Source organism: Hippocampus bargibanti, linkage group LG11 (assembly GCF_051943395.1).
Source record: "Hippocampus bargibanti isolate YZ-2025 linkage group LG11, ASM5194339v1, whole genome shotgun sequence".
NCBI lineage: Eukaryota > Metazoa > Chordata > Actinopteri > Syngnathiformes > Syngnathidae > Hippocampus > Hippocampus bargibanti.
Genome location: NC_142744.1, coordinates 7,613,278 through 7,627,539, shown reverse-complemented (window position 1 = coordinate 7,627,539; position 14,262 = coordinate 7,613,278). Strand labels below are relative to the sequence as shown.

Sequence of the window (14,262 nt, the reverse complement as noted above, 5' to 3'; positions counted from 1 at the left end):
ATATTTATTAAAACATGACATTTTAAAATCAAGACGTAAAAATATAAAAATGATAAGTGCTGGAAATGTGAGATTTGTTGGTGTTCTCCCATCATAACATAAATTAAAAGTTTTTAGTGGAATGCAAACCACGATCGTCCAAGCTGGTGGGAAGTGTCAAATTCATCTACAGGAGCGATTCGGTCCTCGCACATCTCCCGCTACTGTGCGACTCCAGAGCGGATGTGTTCTCGATGACCACGCCTTCGCTCTTGAAATTCTTGTCTTTGCTCATGGATGACTCCTTCCACCTTTTCTCCCTTATACGCTTTTCTTTTTCCTCGTGTTTCCTCATCTCCTTCAGCTTCTTCTTGAGAGATGCGCGGTCACTTTGACACACGCCCATGGCCTGACGACAGAAAGGAAGCAAAATCTCTGACGTGACATGGCAATGTTTTCCACCAGAGGGCGACCAATACTCAAATGAACAAATTACTTTTTATATTGCGTTGACGCTCTAATCCAGGGGTCGGGAACCTATGGCTCGCGAGCCATATATGGCTCTTTTGATGATTGCATATGGCTCGCCGATAAAACTAAATACATATTGTCGTTTTTTTCGCCGTTCATTTCCCGTTGGGGCTGTAGTTGGTGGAAAGCGCAATTTTGATTGGATGACACTGACCTAGAATGGCCAAAAGCGCCATTTTGATTGGATGATAGTGGCCGTCATGTTGAAACAGGTAAACGCCCCTTTAAATGAGCCCAACTAGTGCACTTCAGCGTGAATGCACCGGGGCAGTAGAGGAGAGAAAATATTCTCATTGTAATTTGCAATGAAACAATACCATCGATGGATGAAACAGTCGAATGTCAGTCATTTTAACAAGCCCCATGTTAACGTTAGCATCAACATACTTCTGTGAGAAGTAGATTGAAGATAGCAAGTGTGGAAGCTTATGAGCCGTGTGCAGGCTAGCTAGCAGTAACTTCGCCTCTGGACCAGCAAATTGAATTTCATTCCGATCGTTTGCCTGGATTTTTACCAATCATGAGGAACGGAAAACCATTCATGTCAACGGTGAGTACTATCACAAAGTTATTTTAAATAATACATTCTGATATTTTGCTGAAAAGTGGCCACGCGCGCGCGTGTGTGTGTGTGTGCGTGTGTGTGTGTGTGTGTGCGCGTGTGTGTGGCTCTCACTGAAAAACATTTAGAAATATTTTACTTTTATGGCTCTCTTAGTCAAAAAGGTTTCCGACCCCTGCTCCAATCAAACCTAGGTTGAGATCTGTTTTTGGTCCAAATTCTAATTTTGGATAAAGCTTCCATATCGTATACAAACAAGTAAATTATTTCAGAAATCCAAGCGCATACATAACTTAACTCATTCACTGCCAGACATGTAAAAATGAGTACACTACAGTGCCGGCCGTTTTTGTCATTGTCATTCAAATTCCAGGATCCACAGAATCTTGAGTTTTGGGACGACATAAACATTTAATACGGCGTTAAAAACCTTCAACTGTGTTCTTTTTTTCAGAAAAAAAGAGTTTCCTAAATTCCATGGGTTTGGAGTTATGAGGTTGAAATGAGGGTGGCTGTCCAAAATACAATGCAAGACATCCATATTGGTTTATATAGTGCTTGAACAGCTGAAACTGGAACAAAACGCTAACATGGAAAAGGGGGAAATGCTGCCCCCTTGTGGAAAAGAAATAAAACATTGCCATAGGCCAGGGGTCGGGAACCTTTTTGACTAAGAGAGCCATAAAAGTAAAATATTTAGAAATGTTTTTCAGCGAGAGCCACACGCACGCGCACATACAAACGCTCGCGTGCACGCGCGGACACTTTTCAACAAAATATCAGAATTCATTATTTAAAATAACTGTGATAGTACTCACCGTTAACATGAATGGTTTTCCGTTCCTCGTGTTTGGTAAAATTCCAGGAAAACGATCGGAATGAAATTCTATTTGCCGGTCCAGAGGCGAAGTTACTGCTAGCTCGCCTGCACACGGCTCATAAGCTTCCACACTTGCTATCTGCAATATACTTCTCGCAGAAGTATGTCGATGCTAACGTTAACATGGGGCTTGTTAAAATGTCACTGAACAAGTAAATTATTTCAGAAATCCAAGCGCATACATAACTTAACTCATTCACTGCCAGACATGTAAAAATGAGTACACTACAGTGCCGGCCGTTTTTGTCATTGTCATTCAAATTCCAGGATCCACAGAATCTTGAGTTTTGGGACGACATAAACATTTAATACGGCGTTAAAAACCTTCAACTGTGTTCTTTTTTTCAGAAAAAAAGAGTTTCCTAAATTCCATGGGTTTGGAGTTATGAGGTTGAAATGAGGGTGGCTGTCCAAAATACAATGCAAGACATCCATATTGGTTTATATAGTGCTTGAACAGCTGAAACTGGAACAAAACGCTAACATGGAAAAGGGGGAAATGCTGCCCCCTTGTGGAAAAGAAATAAAACATTGCCATAGGCTATGGCCAGCGCGTTATCTGCACCCAAGCATGAAAAAGCAAAACCCGAAAATATTTGGGAATGGCAGTGAACGAGTTAAAAACATTTTTTTTAACCAACTGACCTTGAGTTTGTCAGTGTCCATTGTGAGGAGTTGAGGCCCGTCCACACCCCTGGCTGCAAAGTCACTCATGTATTGCTCCATGTTGACGGCCACCAACCACAGACACACTTGTTGGCTGCTCCATTCCAACACGGGTCGACTTTGCCACTGGTAGTTGTTGTTCACTGGCAGAGGATCGTCGTCCAAGGTCTGGTAGCCAAGAGTGGGGTGTGCGATTAGGGATGGTCAGAGGATCACCATTGGAGAAACACAACTTCATCGAGCAGAGCGGGTAGGAAGTAAAGTGGGAAAGTCAAAGAGGGGAAAAGAACGGCTCACCTCCGTGGATGCGAAGGTGAATGTGCGGGAGTGTTCGCAGAGCGAGTGATTAGAGCCGTGACCCCCTTTGTGGAAGCTATCCATTAGAGAGCCAATATTCTGGAACCGACACAAACTTTCAAAGACTTGCCATCTTGCATGGTTTTCAGGCATGGACCACATCATGATTTTCTTTGTTGGTGTTTTTAAATATTCTGCCATTTTCAAATGGGCAAGTGGTGACCACACTGTGTCTCTTTAGTAACGTATAAGGCACCTCCAATGAATGGTGTATTTTCGAACTTTTTACATATACAAGGCACACCAGACTATAAGGCGCACCTTTGATAAATGATTTTTTTCCTAAATATAATACATATAGAAATTTTCATGAGAATCAAACCTCTGAAGATGGAGGACACTGATTCGCCATGGCGACCCGTAAAGGGAAAAGCCGAACGGAAAAGAAGATATAAAAGTTTTCCAAATATAAGGCACACTACAGTATAGGGCGCTACAGTATAGGCTGGGGTTACGCATAACCTCTTCAGGGGGAAATGGAGTAGGTGGCTGGCTCAATACTACTTCACATTTAAGGCGCACACGCTTATAAGACGCACAGTGATCATTTGAAGAAAATGAAGGCTTTTGGGTGCCTTATACAACGGAAAATACACGATTTTTTTTTTGAACAACCGCCATCGATGATAAACATTCAAGATGCGCTTGGTGAAAACATTAAAAATCATCAACAAAGAATCTTATACCACAATGAGAGATGACCTATTTTTTTCCCCAGCTTTAGAAAGATAGGGAAGTCAAATTTATGGACTTCAACCCGCTACCACCCACCCCCACTTTTGATAGATTTCACTAAAACCATGTTACAGCTGACCAATGAAATTACAGAATATGTCACAGTGGACCAATGAAACTGCCCGTGTTGTCCTATTCTTGAAGATTCATTTCTGGTTGGAGTGTGGACATGTTGGGGCACATTTCACTCATTCTGCCAAGGTAAAGCAAAGAGCACAAGTAAAAGAGACACCTAAAGGTGGCTTGGGAAAAGATCCTTACCCACTCCATGTCTCCGTAAGTACATGCAAGCTAATCTGTTAGCGGCATTTTTCTTCATACCTGATCTATCCTACCAGAGGTGGTCAAGTAAGGCAAACTGCTGCTGGACACAGAACGGAGCTTCTCACTGCCGCCTTTTGGCCTCTCCCCGGCCTCCTCTTTTTCCCTCCCTCGCTCTCCAAACCAGGTAAAAGGCAAGCATGAAGGCATGGAGGTCACAGAGCCTGATGGAGAAACTTCAGCTGGCTCGTCCACCAGGTCGCCACACGACGCCCTAGAACGGTTAAAGAACACGTGGTAACATTAGTTAAGGTATTTTTCCCCCCAAAACTACTGACACGAAGCATCACCCCCAAAAATATATTTTGGCACCATTGTGACAAACATTAAAATACACTTACGGTATTAAGTACAAAGTAGACCTAATTTTTCATTAAAATGAGGCATAATTTGCTATTGCTGCATGCTTTGAATGTCATAAATTCTATTTTTAAATATCTTGTCCCCTCCTCCTACTATGTATCAGCATTGCGTTCCACTATAAGTGTCATGCTTAGAAGGCCCACAATAGAAGCACAGGGGTCAATCTAGAGGTGCACAGACAGAGCCAGTTAAACTGTCATCTTCATGTAGGAGATCTTGCCTGGGAACTAATTTACGACTCGGTAAACTTCTTCACAGGAAGAGGTCATTAGCCAGGTGACAAATCTATCATTTCATGGAAAGGACAACCAATTAAAACATCTAAGTTCTGTTGATTGTAGTTGTTGGTGCTTGGAACGTCCAGGGTGTGGTATTCAAATCAAGAAGACTACATTTTAATGATGTATCACTGAAATTTGCAGATGCTCTCAATAAATAGCTTGGCATAGGGCTGCAGAAGTTGGGCGTCGGTCATGAATGGCTACGTCCCCTGCCGGTAGTAAAATATAATCTTCCTTTGTTCGAGCCTTTCGTCACTGTGTCCGACCGAATATCTCTGACACACCTGCCGCTCCTGGACCTTCTCTGCAGTTTTCCACCTTTCCTCTTGCTTAGGGATTTCCGAAGACCACTGTACAAGAACATCAGATCAGAGCATTGCTTTCAGAAAAACTGAAACATTATCCAGTGTCATATTGAAATCTAAAAGGGACGTGGTTCAGTGCACCTAAAGTCAGGCATTTTTCTTTTGGATTTCCTGGATGTGGAGGTTGCGAGCGAGGGGGTGATGACGGTAGACATGGTGTCAGTGATTAGGTTTGGGGGAGTGAAGACGGACATGTCGGCGGGGCTGTGAACTGAGAAAGAGGAAGAACTGGAAAGTTCAACTTGGCTGCTCCTCTCTCCAAGCCCTTCGGATTGCGATTCACTCTCCCGTGACCTCTGATCTTCTTCCTGCTTTGACGAGAACGTGAAGCATAAGTCGGATGACGACAGCCTGACATTGAACAGCATGCCCCCCGTCGTCCTCAAAATCACAACCTCTTTCTGAAAACTCTCTCTGAGTTTTTCTCGTGAAGGTGGATGGCGTTTGCACTTCTGGGCCAGCTGACCTCGTGCTATGTGCGCACTGGAGTCGAGTCGTTGTGTGTCAGGAATTGCAATGTACCATTCTGGATCTGACACAAAGAGAATGCACACAAACCGCAAGGTGATATATAGTCAAACCTCGGTTTTTGAACGTCTGTTGTCCACCAGTTTGGTTTTCAACCAAAAATTTGGGCTTTTTTTATGCCTCGGTTTGCAACTGAAAATCATTTCACAGCCAAACTGCGCTGCACCTGAATGCACCACTCTTTTTAACTAAGCAGACGTGTTTGGCTATCCTTGCAAATCAGACATTAGCCTCATGTTACGTTCCATTGTGAGTCGACAGGTTGTGTTGTTCAATATCAATTAAAAAAACAGACATTGATTACATTGATTATAATGGGAAATGTGTCGGTTTACGAAAAAAATCGATGGGCAACAGTGCTCTGAAATGGATTATGGTCGAAAACTTCAGGTTTGACTGTATTTGTACGTACACGTCAGCCATTTTTAAGGACAAGAGTATTAAGCTACCGTTCATGTATTAGATATCAGCACGTTCTTCAAGTTATGTCATTACTGTTCAGCATAACAGTAATGTGATTGATGTCCTGAAAGCTGCTGCCTACCCGTGACTGTTGGCTCCACGGCGAGAAGCGTCCCCACCGTCGCCGTGTCTTTTCGCTCCAACTGAAAAAACAGATAATGATCATGGTTCATATTTGTGCGAGCTCCGCAAAGAAGCCGTCCTGACCTGGCGTTGAAGCATTTCAATAGTCTCCTTGTTCTTGTTGTCCCGCTCCTCCATTTCTTGACGCAAATCTGCTTCCCTGCTGTCCGCCTCCTCCTCTCTGAGTAAACATTGTTTACATCAAGTTAAAGGAGAGCCTATTGTTGTGCAGTCCAGAGCTAACTGGCTCACAGAGTGGAATTAAACGATTACCTGCTCTGGTACTCTCTGACCAGTCTTTTGGCCTTGCCGTACTTGATTTCCAGACTGTCGGATTGGCTCTGGGCATCAGCCAGTCGCTGGCTCACCACCCTGCATCGTGTCTGGGCCTCTTGCCAATACCTGAGAAACACAGAGAGGATGCTCAAACAACAAAAAGTCATGCACGGTAACATTTTTGAATCTTTTGTAATGTTCATGTAATATTAGTATGTGCACCTTATACTCCGGGGAATATGATACATAAAATAACCAAGAGCATAACTATTTATAATGCTTAACTCATTCGCGAATTTAGTCTGGAATTGAAAACTGTTGACATGGAGTGCCATTCCGGAATTGGTTTTTGTTTTTTCTTGCAGGGGGGCGATAAAGAACTGGTCAGACCTCTGGCAATGTTTTTTCCCTTCCACAAGGTACAGCATTTGCCTTGTTAGCGCTTTGAACATCTTCAGCTGTTGTTAAAGTGCTGTAAATCAATAGAATGTATTGCATTTTAATTTATTGCATTTTTTACAACTGCCCCCATTTCAAGCTCAGATAACTACAGACCCATGCGACTTTGGAATTAACTCTATTTTCTGATGAAAGGAGAGAATCTAAGGTTTTTAACGCTGTATTGAATGTTCATGTAGTCCTAAAACTCAATATTATGTGGGTCCTGCAATTTGAGTGAAGATGACAAAAACCCTGGCACTGGAGTGGACACATTTTTACATATCTGGCAGTGAATGAGTTAAAATGTATAAGGGCTGAATTTGGACTGTGCGATGCAAGTTCTGATTTTGTTGCGTTGGATTGACACAAATAGGATGTTTCATGTCAATGTCAATAAAATGGATGGTCGTCTTTTGTCACTGCATCAATAATTGTTGTCAGCTGTGAATAGGGTGAAAAAAATTATCCATAGTAATGTACTTTTCAAGCTTGTCAGCTTTCTCTTCTCCATCCTCCACATTTTGTTGTAGTTCAGCCTTCTGGCTCTTCCATTCGGCCTGCTCCTCCTCAAATACCTTTAACTGCATGGGGGGAAACAACTTTGGTTTAGTAACATGTGCGGCATATGGTGTATCCAACACACAAAGGGAGATGCTCATCTTTTCATCAGTCCAATGCCCAAGGAGAGCTATTTTTAGCCAACCGGCTAAAAATTCCGACATCAAGACTTTGAAAACGGCAAATAAAAGAGTCATTGAAGTCCCACGGTCGGAAAGAAGAGAGACAGATTTTGTGAGCGAACAGCACTTTTTTTTGCAAAAATAACCAGACATGGGGAACGGGGAGGTGGTGGCCCGTGTCCTAATAACATCTCGAGCCATCTCTAAATTGGGTCAGACTGTTCCGAATGTCAACATGAAAGGTCGTTTATCAACATGGATATTGTGACAGCAGACTGTGCAGCCTACCTTTTCTCTAGCACTTTCGAGCTCGGCTGTTCTTCTTTGCAGTTTGGATTGAAGCTATCGAGACAACAATTCAAAAATGTGCAATTTCAGGCAAAAAAAATAAATAAATCACCAAACTGTGACATATACAAATATTACCAAATATTAACTCCCCCCAAACTCAAAGTTCTCTCTTCCAACTTTGTTGTTCAGCCTACATCTAAAGTACCTTCTGGTATTTGAGACATAGTTGGTTGTTATCAAGACATGATAGTGCAGACATGTCCTCCTCTTCGTCGTCATCCTCCTCAGGCACTAAGCTGGCCTCAGACATGTCCACATCAGTTTCTGAATCCCCACTTGTCCTTGAACTCTGTGTTGAGCACGGATTGGAGAATTATTATACGTCACGTTTTCCAGATGACATTTTCCATAATGAACCTTTTGTGATGCTTTCTCCATTTCAAGGCTCTCGTTGACTAATCGTGCCACCTCACTCTCCACACCCTCCTTGTCTCGGCCAATCACAAACCTTTGGGTGGCAGGGGGAAAGCAAATTAATTGAATGTACATGAGGATTCACAAAATGATGCATATTTGCAAGCCTTTTGAAAAAAAAAAAAAATCTGCTGCAATAAGCCACCGAGTTGGAAAAAACAAAATTGTTAAGAGCAATGTGAGCAACTTACTTAACCAGGCCAGATGTATTTTTGAGCACCGTTGCTGCAAACAGCTGCGACACTCCCACCAAACTCACGCCATCGACCTCCACAATCTGATCATTCACATGAATCCTAAATAAAATCAAATTAGTTCAAAAATAATTATCCACAATTATGAGGAGAAATGTCCGATAGAATTCATCTTGCGGGAAATACATATTTAGCATAACATACCTCCCATCCGTATGTGTTGCTCCACCATCAGTGACTGTTTTGACAAAAATCCCAAGTTTCTCAAGGCCCTGGTCCGCTCCCACTCCCATTCCAATAATACTAATGCCCAGCCCATCCCCTCCTGGAAGAGAAAAATATACGGTATTTTCCGGTGCATAAGGCGCACATTAATTATAAAGCGCAAACCCAATGAATAGTGTATTTTCAAACTTTTTCCATATAAGGTGCACCGTACTATATGGACTATGCACCATCAATGAATGACAAAATATTTCCAAATATAATAATATATAAATACAGTACATAAAGGTTTTCCAAATATAAGGCACACCACATTATAAGGCATTATTGACCACTTCTTCAACAGGAGGAGATGGAGTTGGTCGCTGTTGACAGTAGTAGTGAGACCTATTGTGGGTCAATATTAATTCACATATAAAGTGCACCAGCTTATAAGGCGCAGGGTCATATTTTCAAGAAAATGAAGGCTTTTTGGTGTGCCTTAAACACTGGAAAACATGGTACAGTAAAGTCTCGTTATATCGATATTCAAGGGAGTCCGAAAAAATATCGATATAACCGGGACTATCGATATATCCGACCCTGTTTGCATGTAATTTTCTCCGTGCGTGCATAGAAATAGTATCGATATAACCGGGACTATCGATATATCCGACATCGATATAACGAGACTTTACTGTATTTATAATAACCAAAAGCGTAAATATGTATAACAATTAACTCATTCGCTGCCATTCCCAAATTTAAGGAATTTAAAAATGTGACGTGGAGCGCCATTCCTGAATTTGTTCGGGTTTCGGTTTTTCTAGCGACGGATGCCGATAAAGCGCTGGTCAGACCTCAGGCAATGTGTTTTCCCTTCCACGACGGGGCAGCATTCCCATTTTTCTCCACGCTAGCGCTTTGTTATAACTTCAGCTGTTATTAAAGGACTATATGAATCAATATGTACAGTATGTATTGCATTGTATTTTGTACAGTCGCCCTCATTTCAAGCTCATGTAACTCCAGATTCATAGAATTTAGAAATTAACTCTTTTTTTCTGACGAAAGAAGAGATTCTCAGGTTTCTTACGGTCCACTGAATATTTATGTAGTCCTAAAAGTCAATATTCTGTGGGTCCTGCAATTTGAGTGAAAATGACAAAAACCCTGGCACTGGAGGGGACACATATTTTGACATCTGTCTGGTGGTGAATGAGTTAATTTTATAACTGGCATAGGAAAAAAACAAACAAACAGACCCTTTTCAATTTCCACTTTGAAAAGATCCATCTTTTCCACTCTCTTCTCCAGTTCATATTCAGCCGAGGCGGACACTGGGTCAATATCTTCATTGCGTCGGTTGTATTCGACATTACAATAAGTGCTGTATACCTGAAGGACAATGATTAGCATACATCATCGACAAGGCTGATGCAACACAGCTTTTTTGGGAATCACTGGTGATTTAATGTGACGACACAACCTTATGTAGAGCGCACTATTTGAGCTGTTTTTGTTTTTACAGCTGCCCGACAAATAAAATTGAGTTACTATTTCAAATATCAAGCCAATGTCGTAAGTGCAGAGCGCTTATCGTTTCATGGAATCCTGACAGTGAAACATGTGGTATCTTGTCTATCCTCCACCCCGATACGCTAAAAACACAGCCATGGGTTCATATTTCTCTATCAATACACACTTGATAACGTGGCAAAAATTTGTTTCTCACCTTGATTGGCGCTGACGAGAAGCGGACTTTCATCTTTGCGCCGTCCGCGTCATCTCCATCATCTTGGTCAGACAGTTTAGGAATGCCAGGAATTTCTTCGTATTCCATTGAAAGCCGCTTGCCTGTATCGAGAGCGTGTTCCAGATTTTGTCCGGGAGAAATTGCATGCTCGACATAAGACTCCCGCTTGAAATATTGATTCTCATTGCCGCAAAGAAACGCTTGTTTGCTTCCATTTATGACAACTTGTCCTTTGCTGGTTTCATCCGTTCTCTCGTCTTCCTTTGGCTTCGCATGGACACATTTCTGCATTTCCGGTGTCACGCAAGCTTTGCTTTCGACTTGACTGAATCGGCAAATCTTCACATCCTCATTGTCACCATTTTCTCGCAAAACTTCACCCGTGACGCTGTGTTCCTCGCTCAGGTTGTCAGTGTGCTGGCTCGGCTCCTCCCTACATTGTTCATTCACCTGCTCGTACTTGTCTGCAATGAAGCTAAAGTCTCTTGCCATGAGTTCCATCAAGCACGGATTTGATGTTTCCAAAAGGGGATCTTCAAAAACATCATCCACCAGGTCTTCAAAAGATACATTGACAGATACATTTTTAACTATAAAAGGCTCTCCTTTATTTCCAAGATACTCTTTATCCTTTTCCTCACTATCATCACTGTCTGACGACTTCACTTGGACAAGCTCGACCCTGAGTGGCTCTTCAGGGTCCAAGCTAGAGTCAAGCACTGCTCTTTCGGCTTCTTCTTCCTTTAATTCACTCACCGGGGGGTGCCCATGCTCCTCAGTGCTGGAAGGAGATTTAGTTGGTTCCCCACAGGGGACATCTGACATCAGAGATTTAAGGCTGGTTGTTAATGAAGTCTTTGTAAAAGGAATTTTGCTGAGGTGTTCATTTTTGCATTTGTCTTCATTCAAGCTTTTCTTTTCATCTTTGCTCAGAGAACATTTCGACAACTGTCCTCCACTACCATAACCTGTCACTTTGGTCTCAAACAACTTCCTAGTCACTGAGAACTTTTGCGCTAAAGCAGCCCTGTCTATGTCCTTTATCTCCTCTGATCTGGCTGGTTTGTCTTGCAAGAAGGTTTCGGGTGTGGAAGTGCAGGTGACGGAGCCTGTGACCAGCGGTCTGTTGGCGGGAAATGGTGACGCTTGGAGGTGCATATTGGGATTCTGAGAAGAAAGGAAGGCTGGGGCGCTAGAACTACACTGGCCCGTGTCAGTAATTTGTCTTAGTTGTTGATTGTCCATTTGGAGGAAGATGTTGTCCCTAATTTTAGGCCCTCTTGTTCTGTGGGTTCTCCCACGACCAATACTGGGGAGGGACACGGGGGTATCGGAGAGGCTGGTTGGTAGACCAGAATGGTGCATTGAAGAACTCCGGGATGACAAAACCGTGGAGGCATGCTTCAGGCCGGTTTCACTGTCAAACGAGCATTTAATGGCGTGGAAGTCAGTCTCGTATGAAATCCTGTGAGGAGAGCGACTTCGGCCTTTGTGGTCTTTCCGCATAATTAGGATAAGACAAGTGTAACAAAAAAATGCAACCCGTGTTGAGACGGTGAGAACGAGGTAAACGCTGGTAAAAAATGAGCCGGTGTTCAAGAAGTAGTCAAAGAAGAGTCATTATCCAAAAAGCGACATTTCTCCACGAGGAATGCCTTGGGAGCAAGTCGGTCAAAAGCTAAAGCAAAACGGAAACAAACAGGAAGGTTATGAAGAGTACAGTAAATGTAAGGTGTCGATATTTGTAACTGTCGCCACGAGAGATCTACTCACAAGCAGCAGGTGGGCAAATTTCTTTCGTTTGTATCGTCGAACGTCACTCTGCAAGCTCCACTCCGACGCAGGTCGAAAGTTGATTCAATTAGCCTCTTTGCTGCATTCATGAATAGCAGGAAATTACCAATATTAAATTCCCTGCTCCCGTAATATTCTACACACTAAACCTAACCACGATTTATGTCTTACTTAAGCAGTTATAAAATAAATAATAAGCATGTTAACCCAATATCAAAAATATTTCCCGATCGATAATTGAGAATTATACGACTGTCTTCGAAAGCATCATTTTCCCCTCCTATTTGGCTCATGGATACCACTTTAAAGACGAACATACATTTTTGTTTAGTTTCCTTTGTTCAAAACGTTCAAATAAAATCTTTATACGTCTTACCGTGAGTGCTGTCGCTTCGGAGTCATGTGAAGGCGTCTCCCTCACTACGACAAAGACAGACAGATGGCGACTCATGCTTCTAAATACTGTAAACGGATAATCCTTGGTAATCCTGTGTAAACGACTCCACTAACTGTGAAACACTGACGGTGAGTGGGCACCACCGGGCTATCTACAGTATCTAGCACTGAAAAAGATCCATATCATATAGAATTGAACTATCCAATCATTTACTAATTTTATTATATTGCATTTCAAAACAGCAGGCTATAACAAAACATCAGATATTTGTCATGCATTATTCGACAACCAATTACCTTTTACTTCTGTTGCAGAATCACCGTAGGGATGGTCAATTTCTCTTCGTCCATTGATATTCTCAGAGGAAAGCCTTGTATGAAAACACCTGTGTTCAACAATGCAGGTACTGTATATACAGTACCTGCATGTGTTTGTGTGTGTTGGGCAAATTAGAGCAGTCATGCAGTACCTGCTCATGTTCTCCACGCCTGTCCGTGTGCGTGTATGTGTCTCACCTGTGTGTTGTCACAGTCCACTTTTTGTGCCTGTGTGAAGTGAACTTGTGTGGCAGATGGACCGGACTGGGCTGAGACACACAAAGAAAACTGATTCCACTCAATGTGACCTGGATCTGAATGAAGACCATTTTCCCAGGTGGCAATGGGACCTAGATGATATTAATAGTGACCAATGAAAAAGCCGTCTTTGGAACGAGGTGAAGCAAAATAGGGAAGGGAGGGGATGAATGGAAAGTGAATTTTAAAATTGGAAGTTAGATTAAAATTAAGATGGTTTCAAGGTAACATGTTATCGAAATTGGTTTCGGTTTGTGACCGTGGGACTGCAGTTTTATATTGCTCATACTGTGAGGAAATAATAATAATAATAATAATAATAATAATAATAATAATAATAATAATATATTTAATTTATAAGCACCTTTCAAAACTCTCAAGGACACTTTACAGTTACAAGATATTTTTTCTGTGGGTGAGCAGCGGCAGCAACACGCGCCAGCGTTCACTCAACTCGGAAGTAACAATTTAGTCAGTTACTATGTGTATAATATTTTCATATTAAAATCAAATTGAAACCAGTGGTGGGCTGTCATGGCCTGCAAGGCCCTCTCTGCTAGCCTAAAAATATCTAAATCACAGACTAATATACAGTAAAGTCTCGTTATATCGATATCGGATATATCGATAGTCCCGGTTATATCGATACTATTTCTATGCACGCACGGAGAAAATTACATGCAAACAGGGTCGGATATATCGATAGTCCCGGTTATATCGATATTTTTTCGGACTCCCTTGAATATCGATATAACGAGACTTTACTGTATTTATATATTTATATTTTGTCCATTATAACTGGTAAATAATTCCAAATTGTCTTTCAGCTTCCTTTCATTGCTTTTCCCCTGTTGTGCTTCTTCCAGATATGTGTTGAAGCATTTAACTAATCACATTTCAGCCATCATTTGTTACCAGGGTTAGAAATCTACCTGGATGTCTTCACAATGAGTTCTGCAGGCCCTGGAGCATAAAAATCAATGTAGCTTTAATCAATCAGAATTCGAGTTGGCAACCCAAGGCCTGC

At 42.0% G+C, this 14,262-nt stretch overlaps 1 protein-coding gene across 3 annotated transcripts; it reads right to left on the bottom strand.

Annotated features, from left to right (window-relative positions):
* Positions 1-82: 82 nt before the first annotated feature.
* On the bottom strand, positions 83-13,188 carry LOC148891373 (uncharacterized). Of its 3 annotated transcripts, none has more exons than XM_089007925.1 (21): positions 12,957-13,188; positions 12,640-12,683; positions 12,243-12,342; positions 10,449-12,147; positions 9,979-10,111; positions 8,714-8,834; positions 8,507-8,611; positions 8,259-8,349; positions 8,047-8,190; positions 7,839-7,892; positions 7,351-7,451; positions 6,427-6,555; positions 6,238-6,334; positions 6,113-6,173; positions 5,436-5,572; positions 5,122-5,351; positions 4,960-5,025; positions 4,032-4,245; positions 2,916-3,014; positions 2,598-2,786; positions 83-388 (listed from the first exon to the last, which is right to left on the bottom strand). In XM_089007925.1, exons 4-21 carry the CDS (start codon positions 11,973-11,975, stop codon positions 167-169), a joined length of 3,720 nt encoding a protein of 1,239 aa, XP_088864051.1. In that variant the 5' UTR covers positions 11,976-12,147; positions 12,243-12,342; positions 12,640-12,683; positions 12,957-13,188; the 3' UTR covers positions 83-166. The 3 variants fall into 3 exon arrangements, with proteins under 3 accessions (XP_088864051.1, XP_088864053.1, XP_088864052.1); XM_089007927.1 differs by having other exon boundaries at positions 5,122-5,348; positions 12,957-13,186; XM_089007926.1 differs by lacking the exon at positions 12,957-13,188 and having other exon boundaries at positions 12,640-12,726.
* Positions 13,189-14,262: the final 1,074 nt, after the last annotated feature.